The sequence below is a fragment of the Oncorhynchus kisutch genome, linkage group LG22, assembly GCF_002021735.2.
Source record: "Oncorhynchus kisutch isolate 150728-3 linkage group LG22, Okis_V2, whole genome shotgun sequence".
NCBI lineage: Eukaryota > Metazoa > Chordata > Actinopteri > Salmoniformes > Salmonidae > Oncorhynchus > Oncorhynchus kisutch.
Window position 1 is genome coordinate 10,459,552 of NC_034195.2, and position 25,131 is coordinate 10,484,682.

At 42.8% G+C, this 25,131-nt stretch overlaps 1 protein-coding gene across 1 annotated transcript; it reads right to left on the bottom strand.

The window, feature by feature from the left end:
- Positions 1 to 513: 513 nt before the first annotated feature.
- Positions 514 to 24,275, bottom strand: LOC109866863 (apoptosis-inducing factor 3-like). Its single transcript, XM_031801011.1, has 19 exons — positions 23,896 to 24,275; positions 23,172 to 23,262; positions 21,900 to 22,009; positions 21,642 to 21,751; positions 21,426 to 21,470; positions 21,113 to 21,194; positions 20,886 to 20,998; positions 20,198 to 20,284; positions 19,742 to 19,833; positions 19,417 to 19,547; positions 19,137 to 19,252; positions 18,915 to 18,986; positions 18,734 to 18,797; positions 18,482 to 18,558; positions 16,212 to 16,329; positions 14,241 to 14,339; positions 14,090 to 14,165; positions 5,430 to 5,534; positions 514 to 3,908 (listed from the first exon to the last, which is right to left on the bottom strand). Exons 1-19 carry the CDS (start codon positions 23,909 to 23,911, stop codon positions 3,869 to 3,871), a joined length of 1,644 nt encoding a protein of 547 aa, XP_031656871.1. The 5' UTR covers positions 23,912 to 24,275; the 3' UTR covers positions 514 to 3,868.
- Between the last annotated feature and the right edge of the window lie 856 nt (positions 24,276 to 25,131).

The following is a 25,131-nucleotide window of genomic DNA, read 5'->3' on the forward strand; positions in this document are numbered from 1 at the left end:
CAGAATGTGTAAAATGAAGACTTATGCATAAATTAAATAATACAAATGTGCTTTAAATAAAACCTCAAATCTATTATATTTAACAGCATTCCTGATCGGGTAACACAACATGTGAGGGAAAGATGAACAGAGCAAAGTACAGAGAGATCCTTGATGAAAACCTGCTCCAGAGCGCTCAGGACCTCAGACTGGGGCGAAGGTTCACCTTCCAACAGGACAACAACCCTAAGCGTACAGCCAAGACAATGCAGGAGTGGCTTCACGACAAGTCTCTGAATGTCCTTGAGTGGCCCAGCCAGAGCCCGAAATTAAACCCCATTAAACATCTCCGGAGAGACCTGAAAATCGCGCCCCCTCCAACCTGACAGAGCTTGAGAGATTCTTCAGAGAAGAATGGGAGAAACTCCCCAAATACAGGTGTGCTAAGCTCGTCATACCCTAGAAGACTCTAGGCTGTAATCGCTGCCAAAGGTGCTTCAACAAAGTACTGAGTAAAGGGTCTGAATACTTATGTCAATGGAATATTTCAGTTATTTATTTTTTATACATTTGGAAACATTTCTAAAAAACAGTTTTTGCTTTATCATTATAGAGTATTGTGTTCAGACTGATGAGGGAAAAAAACTATTTAATCAATTTTAGAATAAAGCTGTAGCGTAACAAATGTGGAAAAAGTGAAGGGGTCTGAATACTTTCCGAATGCACTGTATATCATCAATGATGCTATTTTGGCCTATAGCATTTACAAAAGTCATCAACAGCAATTGACGTGAATCCAACATATCAATTATTAATTTGAAGTCAAACTAGAATTAAAGCCAGAATAATCAGTGCCATTGATGGACCTATCCAAGTGGAAGAAACATCTCCTTTAAATGTTGATATTTGGTTGCATTGACAACCAAACACAATTCAAAATCACTTTTGAAACACAATAAATAGCATATTAACTTGTTGACAAGTTAACAAATGATATGTTGGAGTCATGTCTCCAACTCAACCAAATATAATAGTTAAAGAATGGGATTAAGCCAGTGGTCAGATGAAACTATCCAAGCACTAGATACGTATCCATTAAATGTTTTGAGGTTACTGTAACTATACATTTTTTCTTATGTACTATAAGACAAAGTGAAATGGTCCACCCACACAGACAGTGTGGTGAAGAAGGTGCAACAGCACCTCTTCAACCTCAGGAGGCTGAAGAAATTTGGCTTGTCACCTAAAACCCTCACAAACTTTTACAGTTTTTAGAATCAAGAGCATCCTGTTGGGCTGTATCACTGCTTTGTTCGGCAACTGCACTGCCTGCAACCACAGGTCTCTCCAGAGGGTTGTGTGGTCTGCCCAACACATCACCGGAGGAAAACTACCTGCCCTCCAGGACACCTACAGCACCCGATGTCACTGGAAGGCCAAAAGATCATCAAGGACAACAACCACCTGAGCCACTGCCTGTCCACCCCGCTACCATCCAAAAGGCTATGTCAGTACAGGGGCATCAAATCTGGGACCGAGAGACTGAAAAACAGCTTCTATCTCAAGGCCATCAGACTGTTAAACAGCCATCACTAACACAGAGAGGCTGCTGCCTACATACAGACTTGAAATCAGTGTCCAGTTTAATAAATGGATCACTAGTCACTTTAATAATGCCACTTTAATAATGTTTACATATCTTACATTACTCATCTCAGATGTATATACTGTATTTTATACCATCTATTGTATCTTGCCTATGCCGCTCTGTCATCGCTCATCCATATATTTATATAGTCTTATTCCTTCCTTTACTTAGATTTTTGTGTATTAGGTAGTTGTTGAGGAGTTGTTAGATTACATGTTAGACATTGCTGCACTGTCAGAACTAGAAGCACAAGCATTTCGCTACACCCGCAATACCATCTGCTAACCATGTGTATGTGACCAATAAATTTGATTGGATTTGATTTGAATTGACTGGTTGGCGACCACTGGGGTAGGCTAATAGTTGCAGTCATAGGTGATAATATCTTTCTAGGAGCTGAACCATCAAAAATGTGAATGTTAAAGTAAGATTTGAATGGAGAAAGCTGATCCGAGAGCCGTGCTAACTTTCTTTCGATCCTATTAGTTTCGACTGTAGGCCTGTGCCTCAACAACGCACTTAGCGAACACTCTCTCTGCATGGTATTTTGGGAAACGCATGTTACATCTTCGGGACGTTGTTGGAACAATGCATCATTAAAGCTCATATGCCTAAATTACATTGCTATCGGGAAACCAGGCCCAGGTCATGTGGTTCAGATATTAGATGAAGAAGAATGATAACACATTCATTCATCTGTTTTATAAATAAACAAAAAATTGGAATTAGGTTGTGCTTTTAGATGGTTGAAAGCATAGTGATAACACATTGGAAATTCAACAAATATAGATTGTAAACTCATTGATCAACATCTCAACCAAATATTACCCAATTATCAACGTTGAAACGACCTAGTGTGCCCAGTGTGGTGAGAGGGAGAGATGTAAGAGATAGAAAAGAGAGATGGGTGAGAGAGAAGCACAGCAGTTCTTTTGAAAGCATTTTGGTGTTATCTTTTTGTGTTGTGTTTGTCCATGTCTATTATTCTCTCTGCAGCCTGTTTTGTTCAGGTTGCCTAAATCAGCATCCCTGCCTCAAAGACCTCGGCCCTGGCCTTCTGTCCCTCTAATCCCCCAAACAGCGTTCTGATTGGTCCATCCACATAGCCACAGCGGCCATTAAGGTCACCTGTGTTTTTCCACTACCCCGGCAACGGCCTACCTAGCAACCCCTTCCATGGAACCCAAAGTAAGCGTAAACTCAGACTATGCCACCACCACTGGTTGACATGTTGACAGTACAACACTAGCTTCCATGACTACCAACCTGTCATGTGACCACCATATCGACAGTAGAACACCAGCTACCATGACTTCCAAGCTGGCATGTCATCATGTTGCTATCGTGTCAACAGTAGAACACTACCCACTGAGCACACACTGGTTGAATCAACATTGTTTCAACGTAATTGGTCAACGTATTGTGACGTGGAATCAACGTGGAAAATACATTGGATTTGAAAAAAATCATCAACCAGGACTACTTTCATCTCATTTTGACCAGCATTGATTCAACTAGTGTGTGCCCAGTGGGTAGCTACCATGACTACCATATCTACAGTAGAACACACACGGCTACCTTTCTGTCATCTCTTCTTCTCCATTTTCAGAATGTGAAGTAAGAAATGTCTACATCAACAGGTGGGCATTGGCGACATCATGACCATGTAGTTTCCCCAAAACGGAGAACATATAAAACTCATCCTTGTAAATGAAAAATGAAACCCACAAAATCTGTTTGTCTGAGGTATCACTGTTTTTTCTGTCTCCCCCCACCTTTAAACAAACTGGCTAAGAACAGAACAGACAAACTGTTGAGTGTCATCCTGCTATACGTCTGATGTCATAACAAGTGATGTTGTGGTAAAATAGGTGCTGATCGCCGTTATCAGTGAGTAAAGTAACGCTCTGTGCACTTTCTATGCATTTATCTGGAAAAGGTGAGTAAACGCTCACACAAAATGATAAAAAGTGCATATACGGCGTTTACATGCGATTACCCTCCACTACACTACTGGTTATAACTCAGAAATGTCACGTCGCCCTCTTCTGATAGGTCTCTTCTGTGTCTGTCGAGCCTCCAGCCAGACGACTTGTTCTCCAGAAGAAGGGGAAGAGAGAGGGGATGAGGAGGGATGCCTGAGGAGGAGGAGGGAGGGAGAGATGGACAGAGGAGGGACATTCTGTGTTTGTGTGTCGGAGATGAAGTGATGTTGAGACGGATGAGTGGAAGGAGGGATGATCAGGACAGTTTCAGCTTCAGCCACCTCAGGTCATCTGATCTGTGAGGAAGAGAAGGGAAAGATACATTGCCTTCAAAAAGTATTCACATCCCTAGACTTTTTCCACATTTATGTTACAAATTGGGATTAAAATGTATATAATTGTCATTTTTTTCTCAATAATCTATACAAAATACTCTGTAATGTCAAAGTGGATAAAAAAAAAACATTTGTAAAACATTTATTTAAAAAAACTCTTAATTAGATACAGTACGTATTCAACCCCGAGTCAATACATAGAATAATAGAATAACCTTTGCCAGCGATTACAGCTGTGAGTCTTTCTGGGTGAGTCTCAAAAAGCGTTTGTACACCTGGATTGTACAATTTTTGCACATTTATTATTTAAAAAAATATTCATTGTTGATCATTGCTAGACAGCCATTTTCAAGTCTTGCCATAGATGTTCTAGCTGATTTAAGTCAAAACTGTAACTAAGCCCCTCAGGAACATTCCCTTTCATCTTGGTAAGCAAGTCCAGTGTATATTTGGTGTTTTAGGTTAGTGTCCTGCTGAAACATGTTTCCCAGTGTCTTTTGGAAAGCAGACTGAAACAGGTTTTCCAATAGGATTTTGCCTGAGCTATTTATAAAAAATAGAAATAAACTCCCTAGTCCTTGTGGATGACAAGGATAACTATAACATGATGCAGCCATTACTATGCTTGAAAATATGAAGAGTGGTACTCAATGATGGGTTGTGTTGGATTTGCCCATAACATAATGCTTTGTATTCAGGACATAAAGTTCATTTCATTTTTTGCAGTTTTACTTTACTTTTGTGCCTTTTTGCAAACAGGATGCATGTTTTGGGAGATTTGTATTCTGTACAGGCCTCCTTCTTTTCACTCTGTCAATTAGGTTAGTATTGTGGAGTAACTCTAATGTTGTTGGTCCTTCCTGAGTTTGCTCCTTTCACAGCCATTCCTCTCAGGCAACTGGGTTAGGAAGGACGCCTGTGTCTTTGTAGTGACTGGGTGTATTGATACACCATCCAAAGTGTAATGAATAACTTCACATGTTCAAAAGGATTATTCAACGTCTGCTTTAAAAACACTTTTACCCATCTACCATCTTTGTGAGGCATTGAAAAACCTCCCTGGCCTTTGTGGTTGAATCTGTGTTTGAAATTCACTGCTTGACTGAGGGACCTTACAGATAATTGTATGTGTGGGGTACAGAGATGAGGTAGTCATTCAAAAATCATGTTAAACACTAATATTGCACACAGAGTGAGTCCATGCAATTTATGTGACTTTTTAAACACATTTTTATTTGATTTCTAAAAACATAATTCCACTATGACATTATTGGGTATTGTGTGATACAAACTGTCAATGTAATCCATTTAAAATTCACGCTGTAACACAACAAAATGTGGAAAAAAGTCAAGGGGTGTGAATACTTTCTGAAGGCACTGTATTACAGTGTGTGTCCGTGTGTGCTTGTGTCTGTCTGTCTGCCTGGAGAAAATATAATTATGAGTTTACAGTGAGAGAGAGGGATGTGGGTAGCCACGTACTCAGCCTCTTTCTTAGTGATGGTGTTTCCTGCAGCGAACCTCTCGGCCACAGCAGAAACAGCTGGGTCATAGTTCAGACTGGCTGCTGCTATTACCTCATCATCCCTGCGGGGAGAAAAATAGTGGGGAGAAGAATAGTATTCATACTGTGGCAAAGAAGGGGGTCGAGTGATAAATGGCAGATATGTGAGAGCAGAACTAATAAACAGGCTCTGCCCGATCACTAAAATGGCCACCCCGATCAGAACTACATATCGCAAAATGGCCGACTGCCAAAACTACAAGTCCCAGAAGCAAGGGGAACCCTCAGAAGGTGGAGCCAACCCACAGATAAAGGGTCAAGAAAAACCAGGAAGAGAGAGATAGGGCTGGAAGGATCTATGAACTATAGAGAAAGAGACAATAGAGATTGGCTGGATTTACCTTGTATGAGTTGGACTGTTTGGGCTTACCTGTGGGCGTTTGGACCTGAACCTACCGAGAACCCGATTTGTGTACGGAACTCTGCTATCCTTGACCTTGCCTACGGCCTGGGTGGACCAGGACGGAGAAACAGACACACAGGTACTGTCCTGTTTGAAAGAACTCTCATTCTGGGGTGATTTGGTGACAGTTTCCCACTTAATTTGTGACAAACGCTCATAACCTTGAAGAGGTTTGCCACACATGGTGGAGAATGTGGGTAATGGACTAACCATACCGCTGGTTAGGTAGAAAAAAAAGAATGTTCAGTTAGCACTCCAAAGGGGAGTCAGGTTTTTTTTGTGGTTTGTTTGGTTAGGACAGTTTCTCAGGAAAATAAGTATGGAGGGAGCCATACAGGCCCTGTTACAAGCGGCGGCCACCCAATTAGAGGCTCAACAAATAGCTCATCAGGATGCAATGCGAATGTACCAGGACACGTTACAGGTCCATCACCGGACCAACCAGCTGCTCAGAGAAGAGCAAGAGAGAAACACCCAGGAGTTAAGAGAAGGCCTAAAGGGGCTAGCGGGCCAAATTGGAGCTCAATTACCAGCTGCAAATACCCAGATGCAGGCCAATCATTTTCTTCAAAAAATGACAGCACAGGATGATGTGGAAGCATGTCTTACCACCTTCGAGAGGACTGCAGACAGGGAAAAGTGGCCGAAAGAAGAATGGGCAGGGCTTCTGGCACCATACCTGGCAGGGGACGCACAAAAAGCGTATTTCGACCTGAAGTTGAAAGATGCACAGGATTACGATATACTAAAGGGAGAGATTCGGACTAGACTGAGAGTGACCGATACCGTGAGGGCACACCGCTTCCAGCAGTGGTCCTACCGACCTGGACAACCTCCCCGAACACAGATGTTCGACTTGATTCACCTGGCAAGGCAATGGTTGCGACCAGAGGCCCGTTCCTCCGCAGAGATCGTCGAGACCATCGTACTCAACCAGTTTCAGCGAGGTCTACCCCAAGAAGTGCGACGATGGGTTGGCCAGAACGAGGTACTTTCCACCGACCATCTCGTGGGCCTGGTTGAACGGTATTGTACGGCAGGAACAGCTGAGTAAGCACAGGAGGAAAGATTCCCATTCCTCAGGCCTGGGCGAACCAGCAGACAGGGTAAGACTGTCCCAACAGGTGGAGGGGGAAGAGAGCAGCATGGGGCCATGAGGAAAGAATCAGAATCGGGCCGAGACACTAAGGAAAAAAACGGAAACCGGGAGGTCTCCCCCCCGAACCTCTATAATCTGTTACAATTGTAATCGACCAGGACATATTACAGCCTACTGCCCTATTAAAGAAGCAATGTAACCTCGGTGAAAAAGAAGATGATATATGGTATGCATGTCCTGTTGTAACCACTCTACTTGAAAGATCAAGAAACAAACATATGTGCAGGGTGAAGGTTGAAGGGAAAGAAGTTGAAGCACTGCTGGATTCCGGCAGTATCCTAACCCTGGTCGTTGAAAACCTAGTGCCAACTCATAAACTGGATACAAGTCAGGATATCAGTGTTACATGCATTCATGGGGATACCCGTCTGTACCCCACAGCCTTAGTGAGCATACAAACAGAGGACGGTCTGCTGGATTATGAGATCGGCGTGGTCCCAAAGATGCCATATGATGTAATATTGGGTAGATACTTTTCTAACTTTGCAAAGTTAGGCCAAAAGAATGGCATATTTGAGAAGCCATCAACCCCGACCAAGCAAGTTGAAGCATGGGGTCTTCAACCAAAGCCAAGAAAAGAGGTCTCCCAGGGGCCAACCTCACAGGTGCTAGTAGGGGAGGATGAGGATGAAGTGGCAAACCTCGTTGATAACGAACAGCCCGGTACTAGTGGGGCTGGGGTCGATCTGAAACCAGAGGATGACGATCTAGAAACAGCAGACCTGGCAGGGTCCTTGACTAATTTCGGGATGGCCCAAAACCAGGATCCAACCCTGCAGCAAGCCAGAGCAGACGTGCAGGTCGTAGATGGTACTCCCATAAATGATGGGATGATGCCTAATAGTTTTCCCCACTTCATTGTGAAAAAGGGTTTGGTGTACAGAGTCTCAAAAATAGGGGTTGATGTGGGTGAACAGTTGTTGGTCAGGCTGAAGTGGCTCGGCATTGTGGAGAAGGCCCGGAGTGCCAGATAACAGCTCCCCGACCAGCTGTTAGAAGCCCGTTGGTGCCACTCTCCATAATCGAAACGCCATTTGAGAGGATAGCGATGGATATAGTGGGCCCACTACCCAAATCCGCCAGAGGGCACCAATACATTCTGGTCATTCTAGATTAGGCCACTCGCTACCCAGAAGCCATTCCCCTTCAGACGATGGCTTCCAAAAATATTGCCAAGGAATTAGAGCTCTTGTTCACCAGGGTAGGGGTTCCAAAGGAGATCCTTACTGACCAGGGGACCCCCTTTATGTCCCGGACCTTTGTAAATTGTGGCAGGTGAAACAGTTGAGGACATCGGTTTACCATCCTCAGATGGACTGGTTGAGAGATTCAACAGGACCCTGAAGTCAATGCTCAGGAAGGTAATCGATAAGGATGGGAAAACTGGGATTGCATGTTGCCGTATCTAATGTTTGCCATTAGAGAGGTTCCTCAAGCCTCGCTGGGGTTTTCTCCCTTTCAGCTGGTATATGGGAGGCACTCCCTGGGAATCTTAGACATCGCCCGGGAAACCTGGGAGCACCAATCCACCCCATATACTAGTGTCATAGAGCATGTCACGGCAATGCAAGACAGGATAGCCACAGTCATGCCCATCGTCAGAGAGCACGAGACAAGCACAAGAGCACCAGCGGCACACTTATAACCGGCAGGCTACCCTGAGGGAATTTCAACCGGGAGATAAGGTGTTAGTGCTGATCCCCACGGTAGAGTGCAAACTACTAGCCACGTGGAAAGGACCATATGAAGTACTGGAGAGAATAGGATAAGTTAATTATTGGATCCGACAGCCAGGTCGACAGCCCCAGGAACAGATCTATCACATAAACCTGTTAAAAGCATGGAGAGAGAGAGAAACACTAATGGTCACATACCCCACACACACTCAGGAGACAGCTGAAGTAAATTTTCACCTACTCTGTCCCCAGCACCAGTACAGGAAGTAAAGACCCTGATCCAGAAAAACAGAGATGTGTTGTCGGCTCATGATATCGTTTCCCTACCAGGGAGAAAAGTGAGCATGAGCATATCAGGTACCCGAGGCTCGACAGGCCGCGATTAGAGCAGAGATAGAGAAAATGTTGACAGCTGGAGTGATCGAGGAGTCACATAGTGAGTTGTCTAGCCCAATTGTGATGGTCTCCAAGCCCGATGGGTCTTTGCAGTTCTGTAACGACCTTCGGAAGGTAAATGAAATCTCCAAGTTTGATGCCTACCCCATGCCCCAAGTAGACGAACTACTGGAGAAAATTGGTAAAGCTCGGCACATTACGACCCTGGACCTGACAAAAGGCTACTGGAAAATTCCTCTGACCCCCAGGGCCAAAGAAAAGACCACCTTTGCAACCCCTGGCAGTTTGTTTCAATACACCGTCATGCCATTCCACTTACACGGGGCCCCAGCCACCTTTCAACAGCTTATGAACAAGGTCCTAAAACCGCACCAAGCATACGCCTCAGCTTATTTAGATGACGTGGGGATCTACAGCCCAGATTGGGAATCCCACTTACCCCGGGTACAGGCGGTGTTAGACACCCTTAGAAAGGCAGGGCTCACGCAAACCCTGCCAAGTGTTATGTGGGGTTAGAGGAAACAGAGTATCTGGGATACACTGTGGGAAGAGGATTAATCAAACCACAACGTAAGAAGGTCGAGGCAATTAGACAATGGCCGAAACCAGTAAATAAGAATCAGGTTCGAGCCTTCCTAGGGCTGACCAGTTACTACCAGAAGTTCATCCCAAGTTATGCCACAGTGGCCGCCCCACTCACCGACATGACTAGAGCCAGAGGAACAAACATGATCAAATGGGATGAAAGGGCCACAAAAGCATTTAGGACATTACAGGAGACTCTCTGCTGTAATCCTGTGCTGGTGGTATCAGACTTTGAGAAAGAGTTTGTGGTTCAGACGGATGCCTCAGAGGTTGGCTTGGGAGCCGTGCTATCCCAAGAGGTAGAAGGGGTGGAACACCCCATCCTGTTTTTAAGCAGGAAGCTGGAACCACGGGAAACCAACTTCTCAGTCATTGAGAAAGAGGCGCTGGCAGTAAAGTGGGCTCTAGAAAGCCTGAAATACTACCTGCTGGGGCACCACTTCACCCTCATTAGTGACCATGCCCCACTCACCTGGATGCATAGGGATAAAGAGAAGAACACTCGGGTGATGTGGTGGTTTTGGAGTCTCCAACTGTTTCACTTTGACTTAAAACACAGAGCAGGGAAGGAAATGGGAAATGTGGATGGGTTATCCCGCATGCCCCTATATTTTGCTGCGGTAGCCCGACCTAGGGGGTCGGATCTAGGGGGGGAGATGTGTGGCAAAGAAGGGGATCGAGTGATAAATGGCAGATATGTGAGAGCAGAACTAATAAACGGGCTCTGCCCGACCACTAAAATGGCCACCCCGATCAGAACTACAGATCACAAAATGGCTGACTGCCAAAACTAGAAGTCACAGAAGCAAGGGGAACCTTCAGAAGGTGGAGCCGACCCACAGATAAAGGGTCAAGAAAAACCAGGAAGAGAGAGAGAGGGCTGGAAGGATCTATGAACCGTAGAGAAAGAGACAATAGATATTGGCTGGATTTACCGTGTATGAGCTGGACTGTTTTGGACTTACCTGTTGGCGTTTGGTCCTGGACCTACCGAGAACCCGATTCGTGTACCGAACCCTGCTATCCTTGACCTTGCCTACGGCTTGGGTGGACCAGGACGGAGACACAAACACACAGGTCCTGTTCGAAAGAACTCTCATTCTGGGGTGATTTGGTGACAGTTTCCCACTTAATTTGTGACAAACGCTCATAACCTTGAAGAGGTTTGCCACAATACATACATGCACCAGGTTTTCTGGAAAATGTTGTGCCAGACAAGTGACCAGGGGAAGATTTAAATTTATCGGACAATAGAGAAATGTACCCGGTCATCCATATGCAGTGGGTGCTTAACACATTAGGCCACGCAGCCAGTGCCATCAATGGATAAATGAGCCACATTTACGTGTCCTCACAGACTATATAATATATTACAAAAACACTATTCCTTGTGTTTCGATGTGTAGCATATGCATTTGGGGCTCCCGAGTGGCGTAGCGGTCTAAGGCACTGCATCTCAGTGCAAGAGGTTCGACTCCAGGGTGTACCACATCTGGCAGTCCTTGGGAGTCTCATAGGGCAGTGCACAATTGGCCCAGCGTTTGGCTGGGGTAGGCCGTCATTATAAATAAGAATTTATTCTTAACTGACCTGCCTTGTTAAATAAAGGTAAAGAATATGCATAACTTTATAGCCTATAGTTTTTTTGGTTTTTACTTTCCTAAAACAATTATTTAACTTATTTATACTTGTCAGGCTACTGTGTCTACTATACAGATATAAGTATGCAGAAGGAAGCTAATTCCCAAAATTGTAATCAGAATATTTTTTATAAAGATAAGCATTATATTGTTAGTTTGTTTGAGTAACTCTGGTAGGCCTAAAACATTCTACCTCACCTCAAGTTCAATTGACGGAGCGCACTACCTTCATGTCATAGGCCTGCAGTATAGTACAGTCATGGCCAAGCATTTTGAGAATGACACAAATATTAATTTTCACAAAGTCTTCTGCCTCAGTGTCTTTAGATATTTTTGTCAGATGTTACTATGGAATACTGAAGTATAATTACAAGCATTTCATAAGTGTCAAAGGCTTTTATTGACAACTACATGAAGTTGATGCAAAGAGGCAATATTTGCAGTGTTGACCCTTCTTTTTCAAGACCTCTGCAATCTGCCCTGGCATGCTGTCAATTAACTTCTGGGCCACATCCTGACTGATAACAGCCCATTCTTGCATAATCAATGCTTGGAGTTTGTCAGAATTTGTGGGGTTTTGTTTGCCTCTTGAGGATTGACTACAAGTTCTCAATGGGAATTGAGAAAAATATTGATGTTTTGCCTTATAGCAAGGTGCTCCATCATGCTGGAAAAGGCATTGTTCGTCACCAAACTGTTCCTGGATGGTTGGACGAGTTGCTCTCGGAACAATCGGAAAGGGGATTCAACAGAGAAAATGAGAAAATGTCTTCAGCAGTCCAATCTCTGTAGTGGCTTCTTTGCTGCCCTTCTTGACACCAGGCCATCCTCCAAAAGTCTTTGCCTCACTGTGCGTGCAGATGCACTCACACCTGCCTGCTACCATTCCTGAGCAAGCTCTACTGGTGGCGCCCCAATCCCACAGCTGAATCAACTTTAGGAGACGGTCCTGGCGCTTGCTGGACTTTCTTGGGCGCCCTGAAGCCTTCTTCATAACAATTGAACCGCTCTCCTTGAAGTTCTTGATGATCAGATAAATTGTTGATTTAGGTGCAATCTTACTGGCAGCAATATCCTTGCCTGTAAAGCCATTTTTGTGCAAAGCAATGATGACGGCATGTGTTTCCTTGCAGGTAACCATGGTTGACAGAGGAAGAACAATGAATCCAAGCACCACCCTCCTTCTGAAGCTTCCAGTCTGTTATTCGAACTCAATCAGTATGACAGAGTGATCTCCAGCATTGTCCTCGTCAACACTCACATCTGTGTTAACGAGAGAATCACTGACATGATGTCAGCTGATCCTTTTGTGTCAGGGCTGAAATGCAGTGGAAATGTTTCGGGATTCAGTTCATTTGCATGGCAAAGAGGGACTTTGCAATTCATCTGATCACTCTTCACAACATTCTCTAGTATATGCAAATTGCCATCATACAAACTGAGGCAGCAGACTGTGAAAATGAATATTTGTGTCATTCTCAAAACTTTTGGCCACGACTCTAGGCTAAATGCCGCACCACACCAACTTTGCAAAAGTTTCTAAAATTTATTAGGGTAATATCAAAAGTAAGTCAAGCCGTTGTTTATAGGACAAATACGAGAAGGATATTATATTGCGGCAAACACAAACATTAATTTGGCCAAGGAAAATAGCTCAACCGAACTGGTTTAAACCTTAACAAAAGTTTAACAGGCTAATTTGCGGCAATTACCAAGAAACACTTGTGCCTACCGTACCCCAAAAATAACAGCAATAGGCTAATGATATTTATTTTACAACAGGCCTATTTATTTTACAACATGCCTACTTATAACCTATCTTAAATTAAATACAGAGTACACAATTAAAAAGACAGATCGAACTTAATTTAATTCAGACTGAAACAAAATACGTTTAGCATTTTTAAATAACTGGTTTAGATGAACTGGTTTAGATTAATAAATAGGCCTACAATAATAACAATTATATATAATAATAATAATAATGATTAAACAAATTATTATAAATACGAAAATATTAATACATTGATGTTCAAAAATGGCATCCTACCTGAATAGTGAGTTGCACAGTGGTCTGCATTTTCTTGGTCAAAAGAGATGCATTTGCCTGCATCTTTACGTGCTCTAATATCATAGGCTAATTTAAACTAATAATTCAGCACGGAGTAAGTGGAAACTCAAAACACATTAGCTCAGTAACACTACAGATAATACCCACAGCTATGAGCCATGTATTAATCTAACAGGCAGGCAGACACTTTCATTACAGGAATAATGAGGATAATGTACTTTACTGTTTGACCAAATCATGGTTTTAGCCTCCTAAAAAATAGGACGTTTTGAGTGATGTGAAGGAATGTGCAGCTCCCACCGATGCGACCAATAGATTTTTTTACTGGCACAGCCAAGTCAAAAGGTCGCAAAATGTGACTAAATGGTTGCAGTCTGGAGCTCTGCCTTGTAGGCTTTCCACTATAGGCTCTCTAACTGTTGTTCTACTTCAAGGAAAACAGCCTCCGTCTTTGAAATCAACAGTAGCATAGGCCAAAGGCCACCAATTACAGGTTAATGGAAACCCTGCCATGCATTCATGCACACATACACACACATCTTATGCTAAAGTATACACACACACATACAAACACATACAGACACGCATACAGACATCACATTCTCACACACACGTCTATTTGAACAATGCCGTTTTTTGTTGACTCACTTGATATAAAAGGCCAGGAACTTTTGTTCCTCCACTTTCCCTTTTACCACGATGTCAGTGTATCCTTCCCCATAGCCTGCAAAGGACACATATACACAAATGATTAGTGTGTGTTCAGGTATGTTCAGGTGTGTGTAGTAGATAGGCTTACCTGTGTATCTGATGTTCTTCCCCAGTAGGACGGTCCAGTAGTAAGGGACAGAGTTGAGTTCAGTGGGTATATTCAGCATGTTCAGGGCTGCTACTCTCCCTACAACAACACCACACACACAGCAACATCAAAATCAATAGCAACCATATACAGTACCAGTCAAAAGTTTGGACACACCTACTCATTCAAGGGGTTTTCTTTATTTTTTACTATTTTCTACATTGTAGAATTAATAGTGAAGAAATCAAAACTATGAAATAACACATATGGAATCATGTAGTAACCAAAAAAAGTGCAAAAAAAATTCCAAATATATATTTTAGATTCCCTTTGTCTTGATGACAGCTTTGCACATTCTTGGTATTCTCTCAACCAGCTTCACCTGGAATGCTTTTCCAAAAGTCTTGAAGGAGTTCCCACATATACTGAGCACTTGTTTGCCGCTTTTCATTCACTCCGCGGTCCAACTTGTCCGAAACCATCTCAGTTGGGTTGAGGTTGGTTGATTGTAGAGGCCAGGTCATCTGATAAAGCTCTTATTTTTGGTCAAATTGCCCTCACACAGCCTGAAGGTGTGTTTGGTCATTGACCTATTGAAAAACAAGTGATAGTCTGACTAAATGCGAAACAGATGGGATGGTGCATCCAGGCAGAATTATGTGGTAGCCATGCTGGTTAAGTGTGCCTTGAATTAAAAATAAATCACTGACAGTGTCACCAGCAAAGCACCGCCGCACCATCACACCTCCTCCTCCATGCTTCACGGTAGGAGCCAAACGTGGAGATCACAAAAACACAGCGGTTAGAACCAAACATTTCTAATTTGGACTCATCAGACCAAAGGACAGATTTCCACCGGTCTAATGTCCATTTCTCGTGTTTCTTGGCACAAGCAAGTCTTCTTATTGGTTTCTTTGCAGCAATTCAATCATGAAGGCCTGTTTTCGCAGTCTCCCCTGACCAGCTGACGTTGAGATGTGTCTGTTACTTGAACTCCGTGAAGCATTTATTTGGGATGCAATATCTGAGGCTGGTAACTCTAATGATCTTATCCTCTGCAGCAGAGGTAACTCTGGGACTTCCTTTCCTGTAGTGGTCCTCATGAGAGCCAGTTTCATCATAGTGCTTGATGGTTTTTGTGACTGCACTTGAAGAAACTTTAAAAGTTCTTGAAATTTTCCAGATTGACTGACCTTCATGTCTTAAAGTAATGATGGACTGTCGTTTGACTTTGCTTATTTGAAATGTTCTTGCCATAATATGGACTTGGTATTTTATCAAATTGGGCTATCTTGTGTAAACCAACCTTACCTTGTCACAACACAACTGATTGGCTCAAACGCACAAATGTACTTTTAAAGAGGCACACCTATTCATTGAAATGCATTCCAGATGACCACCTCATGAAGCTGGTTGAGAGAATGCCAAGATTGTGCAAAGCTGTGATCAAGGCAACAAGTGACTACTTTGAAGAATCTCATATATAACATTTGTTTAAATATGGAATCATGTAGTAAATGTGTTACTACATGATTTCATATGTGTTATTTCATAGTTTTGAAGTCTCCACTATTATTCTACAATGTAGAAAACAGTACAAATAAAGAAAAACCCTTAAATGAGTAGGTGTGTCCAAACTTTTGACTGGTACTTTAAGTAAAAGCCCAGTAAAACCCACATTAGTCAAACCCTAGAGACCTTTGCACAAACAAGGTTTGCTTTTTAGATGTTTTGATCTGAAAGATTATTGAGGCCATATAACAGCAAAGGTCCAGACTGAATCACATCCGGCCGTGATTGGGAGTCCCATAGGGCGGCGCACAATTGTCCCAGCGTCGTCTGGGTTTGGCCGGGGTAGGCCGTCTTTGTAAATAAGAATTTGTTCCTGTCTGACCTGCCTAGTTAAATAAAGAAATACAAAATAAAAGTAAAAGCCTGATGCATGTGTTTAAATTGGCCTGGGTGAGTTACCGTGTGCCTGTGCCATCTGCCAGTGTCCTATATTGACCCTCTGGTCTTTGGCCATTGTCAGGGGGAAGGTAGCCAGGTCTCCTCCACAGAACACTTCAAGAACATTGGTCCTCATGCACTGCAGGAGAGGAGAGGAACCACACACACTTAGTATAGTAACAAGTTGTGTAGTGGAGGGTAAGCGCATGTCAACACCTTTTGCAGAACAATGCATTGAAAGTATAGGGAGCGTTACTTTACTAGAAAATTAAAGAGAGCCGCACACTCTAGGAGCTCAGATGCAAAAATGTAATTACCAACGTTTCGACAGCCAAGCTGTCTTCATCAGGCTATAATCACAAATACTGCGGGATAACTCGTTTATATAGTGTCAAAAGACACAGGTGTCTGTAATCGCGGCTCTCTTTTATTTTCCAGTTTTCTACTCCACTAGCCAGCACCTCGTCTTAATAGGTGTGCGTTTCTTTTTCTTCTAGAGCGTTACTTTACTAACCCCGAATGGCCATGTTGGGGAGTCGTGAACTACTTATAGTTCAACTAGTAATTTAATTACATTTTGTAGTAGTTTGGTGGTAGCGGAACTAAATTCAAATCTCAGTAATTCATAACTTTTTGACATATGGGTGAAGTATTTATTTATTTTTCAGCATCAGACCTGCCCTAATCTCATTTGAAACTTTTATGTTTCATAGGCGAAAGTACACATTCTGTTAACATCTGATTCCAAAGTGATCTGTTCTTGCAATTTGTAGTCATTGACATTAGCTTTAGATATGATAATTTAGTAGTTCGGATGTAGTGAACTACTTTTTCTAACTAACCTTAGTTAAGTAAACTATATTCTTCTTGAGGGTAGCTTTAGTGTAGCCTACCTTGTTCTAGTGTGAAGTAATTGGTAGTTTAGTAAACTATATTCTTCTTGAGGGTAGCTTTAGTGCAGCTTACCTTGTTCCAGTGTGTAGTTTAGTAAACTATATTTTCAGAGTAGCTTCCCCAACACTGGTGAATGGTGATCAGCGTTTTTCTCCACTACATCACTGATAGTTACACTCTATAAAGAAACTCTGGGGGAGAATCTCAATTGCATATTCCTCACGATCTCTCTCCACACCACCTCAAAGCCAGAGGTCTCCCCAACTGGTTTTGAGAAGGAGGCAAGGAAAGAGGACGCGAGGAGTATGAAATTGAGATTTTCCCTATAAACACTGTCATATAGCCTACATAGAGCTAGCCCAAAGGTCGGCAGATGGTGATGTTGAGTTGTTTCATCTTACCTTCGAAGGGAATGTGTGCAGCTGGCTAATCACTCGTATTCCTGTGGACCGGTTTCTATATTAAGGCTGCAAAGGCGTCGGTTTCCTCCTTAACTCAAATTAATTCATTTTAAAAATGGGGAAAATATGCATACTTTCTTTATGAAGCACCATGCTTCACGGACTATCAGACCAGAGGAGATTTTTTTTTGCTGCAACCTGATTGGCTGAACACGCTATGCAACATTGTCACGCCCTAACCTTAGAGAGCCTTTTAATGTCTCTATTTGGTTTGGTCAGCGTGTGATTTGGGGTGGGCATTCTATGTTTTGTTTTTCTATGGTTTTGTATTTCTATGTTTTGACCTGGTATGGTTCTCAATCAGGGACAACTGTTGATCTTGTCTCTGATTGGGAACCATACTTAGGTAGCCCTTTTTCCCTCCTTTCTTTGTGGGAAGCTGACTTTGTTTATGGCACATAGCCTTTAGCTTCACGGTTTGTTTGGTAGTGTTTATTGTTTTGTTGGGCGTCTTTTCTATTAAAGAGAATATGTACGCTCACCACACTGCACCTTGCTCCTCTTCAATCAACAGCCGTGACAAACATTTGGGACTAGCATTAGCCACTCTAGAATGGTGGTGGAATGTGGTGCTTCATAAAGAAAGTATGCATATTTTCCCTCGCCATTAAATGTAGTTAAGGAGGAAACAGACGCCTTTACAGCCTGAATGGATACATTTTTTTTTTGTACGAACTGGTCCACGGGAGATACGAGTGTATAGCCGGCTGCATACCTTCCCTCAATATTGCTATCAGCCAGGCCTTTAGGCTAACATAGAACCTACATACCATCAAAAGAGTAAAGGTTTATTTACTCCTAACCCCCCACAAATAAAGCTACAACAAATGCTACAAATTAGATGTCAACATTCTTACTATTAACAAACAAAGCAACCCTTGGTTTGATTCAGTAGGACAACAACATGCTTTATTCAGCCATCCAATTGGAGCTCACCTTGTCCACTATGACTGAGCTCTTAGAGTCCATCGCTATGGGAGTACCCTGCAGGAACTCTGAGTTAGGGATCACACCTGGAGGGAGGGAGATACAGGAAAGAGAGAGAAAGGAGATGGAGAGAGGAAAGTATGAGATGTACAAAGAAAATAAAGTCTTTATAGTTCAGATTTGCCATACAGTAGTAGGTCTTTATGAGGTTGTGTATTATACTGAATTTAAAGTGTAATAATTGTCCTGTGTTGTACATACCTATGCCAACTATTAAAACATCAGCAGGAATGACTGTCCCACTCTTCAGCACAACTTCTTTTACCTGCACAGAGACAAACACATTATATTCTCATTGAATAACCCAACACAGCTATACAACTATAATGGGATTGTCTTCATGTTGCCAGGACACGGACACAGCTAGGTCTCTCTACTGTACCTTTCCGTTCTCTCCGCGGACCTCTGACACATTGTCATTCATATAAAACGCCACATCCTTCTCTGCAAGCATCTGTCAACACAACACAAGGAGGGGATGAGAGGTGAGAGGGGTGAGGAGGCAGCAAGGAAGATGACTTCTAAGCAGTTTTAAATGCAGCTTAGTTATACATTGGAAGCTTAAATAAAAGGAGGGTTCGGAGCGCCCTCTCCTGTCTCTCACCATCATGGTGACCTTGCCAATCTCAGGGCCCAAGGTCTTCTGGTAGGGTAGCTCACTGCTGCCAATCACTGTGATGCTGGAGGCCTTGTCTGTCATATAGGATGCCACCTCCATGCCTAAACACAACACACAGCCAGGGAAATACACAGATCAGGGCTATTCGTAGTGTAGTGCACTACTTTTGGCCAGAGTCACACAAAGACAGAGGTCTGGACAAAAGTAGTGCACTACTATTGTTGGGGCATAAAGTGTCAATTTGAGACTGAATGAGACAATGTACCAACGAAGGATGTCCCCACGATCACGATATGACAGCCCATACAGGCAACATGTATCTGCCTTGCATCCTCTGGTGTCTCCAGCATCTTTACATTCTCCAGGTCTTTACCTGGACACTCCAGACCCTTCGCTCTACACAACAGAATTTGAATGGATCAGAACATAGAATTAGAATAAGTAGAATGGACATTCCTATTCCCATTCTCTAACTACTGCTGTGTTCTGGGGTGGGTGGAATGGTGACCATTTTGGGGTTAGTGTTCTCTGCATGCATGCGTGTTAGTGTGTGTGTGTGTGTGTGTGTGTTTGTTTGAGTATGTACACACCTGCAGCCTGTGGATATGAGGAGCTGGTCATAGCTCTGGACTGAACCGTCATCAAATGTTACTTTCTTCTTCTCTGTGTCCAACGACATGGCCTGCCATGACAATAACACAGAACTTGAGAAGGCTTCTGAGAGCTTGCAAACAACCAAGCAATGGCCATAAATATAGTGCACTCTTATGCTGTAAATACAGGCAGATATACTACAGGTTAATGAGCACAAAAGAGAAAACATAGTGAGAGAGAGCCATGTTATCTAAATTAACCCTTTGAGGTCATCTGTTCGAATAGTAGAATTCCAATAGAATCTTGAGAATAATTTGTTCAAGAAACTCATCCTTCCTAAATTAACGCAACAGAAAGTAAAGGCCAGGAGAATGAGGACTATGTATAATATTGTATAATCTATATAATATGTTTAATGTAATAATATATAAATAAAGCTATATTGTATCCACCTCTTTGCGGAGCCAAACCTCGATGTCGTGTTTATGGAAGAACTCCATCCTCCTCAGCAAAATGCTGTCATCCTCCACATTCATTACCTGGGGGGGGGGGGGGGGACGACAATGATGTGTTACTCGAACCCAACTAGGTGATGGTTAGAAACATATTTTAGGACTATTGTTTTACATTTTAAAACTCCAGAATGAGTTACCTATCTATTCTATTTTTTTTATAGATCTATAGGGCTTGACCTCCCCTCTGACCCCATGACCTTTGCCCCTACCAGAATAGAAACACAAGGTAAGGATTTGGGAGGGTAAGCTCTAGGGTTGTAGAGTTCTGGTTATGCTCCCAGGTTATTCAGAAATCCTGGTCGGTTGATGCCCAGAAGGTTTTATTTAACTAGGCATGTCAGTTAAGAACAAATTCTTATTTACAATGACTGCCTACCCCAGACGACGCTGGGCCAATTGTGCACCGCCCTATGGGACTCCCAATCACAGCCAGATGTGAGGCAGCCTGGATTCCAACCAGAGACTACAGTGACGCCTCTTGCACTGAGATGCAGTGCTTTATACCGCTGTGCTACTCGGGAGCCCAGAATAAGAAGGGAATGAGCAGGAAATCTGGAATCCTACAAACAGGATTTCTGGAAAAACCTGGGAATTTTGCAGAAGATACAGAATTTGGGTAATTTACCTTGCTGAGTCGTGTTTTGTCATAGGGCAGAAGGTTGTCCCTGGTTACCATGATGATTCTGCCTCCAAAGTTCTCCTGTCTCAGAGTTTCCGCACACACTAACGACGCAGACCCTGCGCTTACAGAGAGAGAGAGCACACCATCACACACACTCACGCAAGCAACCACATACACACAAGGCACTTGTGCACACACACGCACACTGAGACCCAGTATCCCGTCCTCACCTCCCCCGAGAAGTAGGATGGTGTGGATGACACCTTCTACTCTGGATCCCATACTCTTTATTCGTTTGGTCTGTCTCGCTGCCTACACACAAACACCACATGACATAGAGTGACATAAAGAATTCATAACTGCTTTATGATCCATCTATAACTAACTCAAATAGTTTTTTGGCTCTTACTGTTTCTGTATAACATGGTTAAGGTAACAGTAAATCAAAACCAAATTGAGAGCTTCAGCTTAACAGCAAATGCAGCATGTTGTAATATTCTGCCATTTAATAAAAGCAATGCGATTTTTAAAAGTGATGCTTACCTTTTTGTTTACGGACACATACACTTTGTTGTTTTCGACTTTCACCTGAAAAATATATCAAACAAAGTCAATCAAAGCCTGTCTTCTTGCCTGCCTGTCTGTCTGTCTGTTAGACCCACCTTGTGGCAGACAGTCCATGCCAGGGTATTCCACAAGGTTTCTCTTTCTATATTTCTCCCTTCCCCTCTCCCTCCCTGCCACCCTCTCCCTCCCTACCGTGTGACAGGGTAGACAGTCCATGCCAGGGTATTCCTCCAGGTCTCCTGTCTGGATGTTGAAGCAGGCACCGTGCCACGGGCATCGCACCCTGTGCCCTGATAGAACCCCTACACACACACACGCGCACACACACGCGCACACACACATGCACATACAATACACTATTATAACAGCCAATACATTGTGTACAGTACATGACTTGGAAAACATGCACTCACAGGGACACACACACACACACTGACTGTACTTCCTCACCTTTGCTCAAGGGAGCTCCGTAGTGTGTACACTGGTTGCCGATGGCGCTGTATATGCCTTCACTCCGTACCAACAGAACATTGTGACGTCCCACCTCCACCTCCATCATCCTACACACACACAAACGAATGTGTGTACAACGTGTACTGATCTGTCTCTCTGTGCTTTCTGACCCATGTCTTCTCTATCTCCATCCTCTCTTCCCTCTTACTAACTGAATAGGGTGTGATGAAACTTGGATCCTTAAATGTAAGAAAATACCCAAACATTTGAATCACAAAACATATGATTTTTTTGTGTTATAGCCTAACTAGGCGATAGGCTATAAAGGCCTGGGGAAAGTTGTGTAAAGGTAATTCATCGATATGATGTAGATGGTAAACAGCATAGTAGGTCAATTTCCGCAACAACTTAGAGCACTTAAGCGCGAGGCTCAACTTCTCCACTATCTGGGTGCCTGGCTACCACACTGTGAACAGAACCTGTGAACAGAACCCGTGCACATGCATTGTGTGTGACGTTTGTTTTGTGTCATTTTTCCAGAGCGACTTACAGGAGCAATTAGGGTTAAGTTTCTTGCTCAAAGGCACATCGACAGCTTTCACCTAATCATTGCAGGGATTTGAACCAGCAACCTTTCAGTTACTAACCCAATCACTTAACTGCTTGCCTATCACCCAGTTTTTCATCTAGCTCATCTTAGTATCCTAGCCTATTCATTGATGATTAGGCCCGGCTTTACTGAAGTTGAGAGACATTGCAAGCTTAGAAATGTTGGGGTACAGCATTCCATTGTGAGAAACAGCTTTTGATTGCCGATTTAATAGACCTAGTTCGCAGTTCTGACTTTGTCTCCCTGGGGGCCCACCTGCCTATACTGTGCCCCTCCCCTCTCTCTCTGTCTCTCCATGCGTGTGTTTGTGATGTCGGAAGTATGGCAACTAATCAGTCCCATCTGTTCCAAAAATACTGAATCTTAGGAGTCCATTCTTAGCGGAATAAGAATCTTGACACTCATAAATGGGAGTCGAGGAATCAATTATTTTCCACCATTACGTCATCATCGTTAACAGGTGGAAAGAGGTCCTGTATGAGAATACTTTGAGAAGTTAAATAAGAAAGGAAATGACGGTTTAAACGTTATTTAAAAAAAATATGCCACATCCCTATTACTGACCATTCTGTAGTTCTGATTCCAGACACACCATCTGTCTTATATATATATATATATATATCCTCTTCCTCCCCCCCCCTCTCCCCTCTCTTTCTTACTCTCCGTCCTTTAGTTCTGACTCCAGACACACCACCTCTGTCAGCTCTTCAGAAGCTTCGTCTGGGTCGACGTCCAGCAACTCGCTACAATCTGTGATTACACCCCTCCCCCCCACACACACACACGCACACACACACACACACACACACACACACACACACACACACACACACACACACACACACACACACACACACACACACACACACACACACACACACACACACACAGGAGTGTTAGAAGTTGTTGACCCATTCTCTGTGTGTGTATGAAGGGTGACTCACATAAGAGGACAAAAGACAACTGGGTTTATTGTCAACTCTGTCCTCTCCATAAACTGCTCATGAAAGTAAGATAACCAAATATTCAAGAAGAAAACGTATCAGGTGTGCTTGTACAAACATCTTATTTTCTATAAAAAAGTGGTTAACTTATTTAAAAATGTACCCAAGGATGTTGTAGGTGTGTGAGTAAGTATAGTTTCTAAAACACATGAACATGGTGTATAACACAGTATAACACAGCGAGATTACAATTTACAGTAGAGCAGAATGGGCAATCCACCTGCAACATCACAGGAGAATTACGCAACGCATGAGAGAGAGCCTTTACAATGTGCTGGATGATTTGACAGGTGAGTCGTGAGCGGACTTTTACGCACCAGTCTAGCCTACTCATTCAACCATTACTAAATCCTTTTTTAACACAAAAAACGGTACTCACGTGGCCTTCCAGACATCCCGTTGATTCTACAGTAATTACAGACGTTCCTCAATAGTCCTCAACGAACATGTGATAAGAATTCAAGTTTGTTTTATAAAAGTGTCTGGAGGCAGTCTTTGCATTAGCTGAAAGCACCTATCGCGATGGGACAATAGTCCGTTTCCTCCGCAACCAAACCTGCTCCAACCCTCATCCCTCAGCCCCTCGATGATTTGACAGGTCGGTAAAAGTGCAGGAAAAGTTGAGGAGCACTGAAAATATTGCACAAAAAAGAACTGTATTTTAACAATCTAAAGTGAACAACTGGATGTAGATCCGGTAATGTTTGATTTTGCTTAGAGTTTTGTCGTTAGTCGTTATTGTTGAAAAGAAGAGCAAGCCTTTCTGTGTGACACAACAGCAGCATAGAGAAAGGCTGACGAGGCACTAACGTTCACAATGAATGAGTGAGAATGCGCAACTTGCGTAAACCTTTGGGTTGCTCATTCATTCAAATCATCGTTACAAAATCAATGTTTTATCATCATGTTGGTTGAGGCCAATGGCCATAATGAAAATATTTTTGTTGTTGTGAAAATTTGTTTCATTGCCAATTACAAATGGGAAATAATTTGTTGTGAGAGGGGGCCACATAAACTCATGTAACCCAATATTGCAAGCTTTTGATATTGCAAAAATGTGAAATACAAATAGTAAATTGTCTGCCCCACATACATGAAAAACCAAACAGCATTAGAATATAGTAAAGCATTTTGGAAACATAAACCTGTAACCACACAGATACAATAGGCATATATATCAACTTTGAATATTTATGATGAAGTTGACTCTTAGGTAACTGTTCAATAGACAACTTTCCAAGTCAAATGTGCTCTAATTCAGTGCTGTATGGCCTGCCTGTTTTATGATGTTGTGGCTACGGCAATCGGCTCTAAGGCAAGTGATCTCAGACTCTGAAAACTGTCATGTTTTCCAGTTAATTGTTCCTCTGTGGATTCTATATGTTCAGCCCCTACACTTGCAATTACGTTAGGGGCCACTCCTAGACTTGACTCCAAATCCAATTTGGTATCCAAAATCCAATATGGCTTCCACAATACCATTAAATGGTGTATTAATCACCTGTAGAAGTACACATTTTAAATTAGATACTTTTTCCAGATTTGTGTACCGCACTTATGACCTGTACTCAACACTATTTTTGTGTACTTCAACTGTGTTATAAATCTAAGATGC

Coding starts and splice junctions, on each gene's coding strand:
- LOC109866863 (XM_031801011.1), bottom strand. Junction 14,340..16,211: donor GCAGATGGCACAGGCACACG/GTAACTCACCCA, acceptor GTGTTGTTGTAG/GGAGAGTAGCAGCCCTGAAC. Junction 3,909..5,429: donor ATCACTAAGAAAGAGGCTGA/GTACGTGGCTAC, acceptor TCTTCCTCACAG/ATCAGATGACCTGAGGTGGC.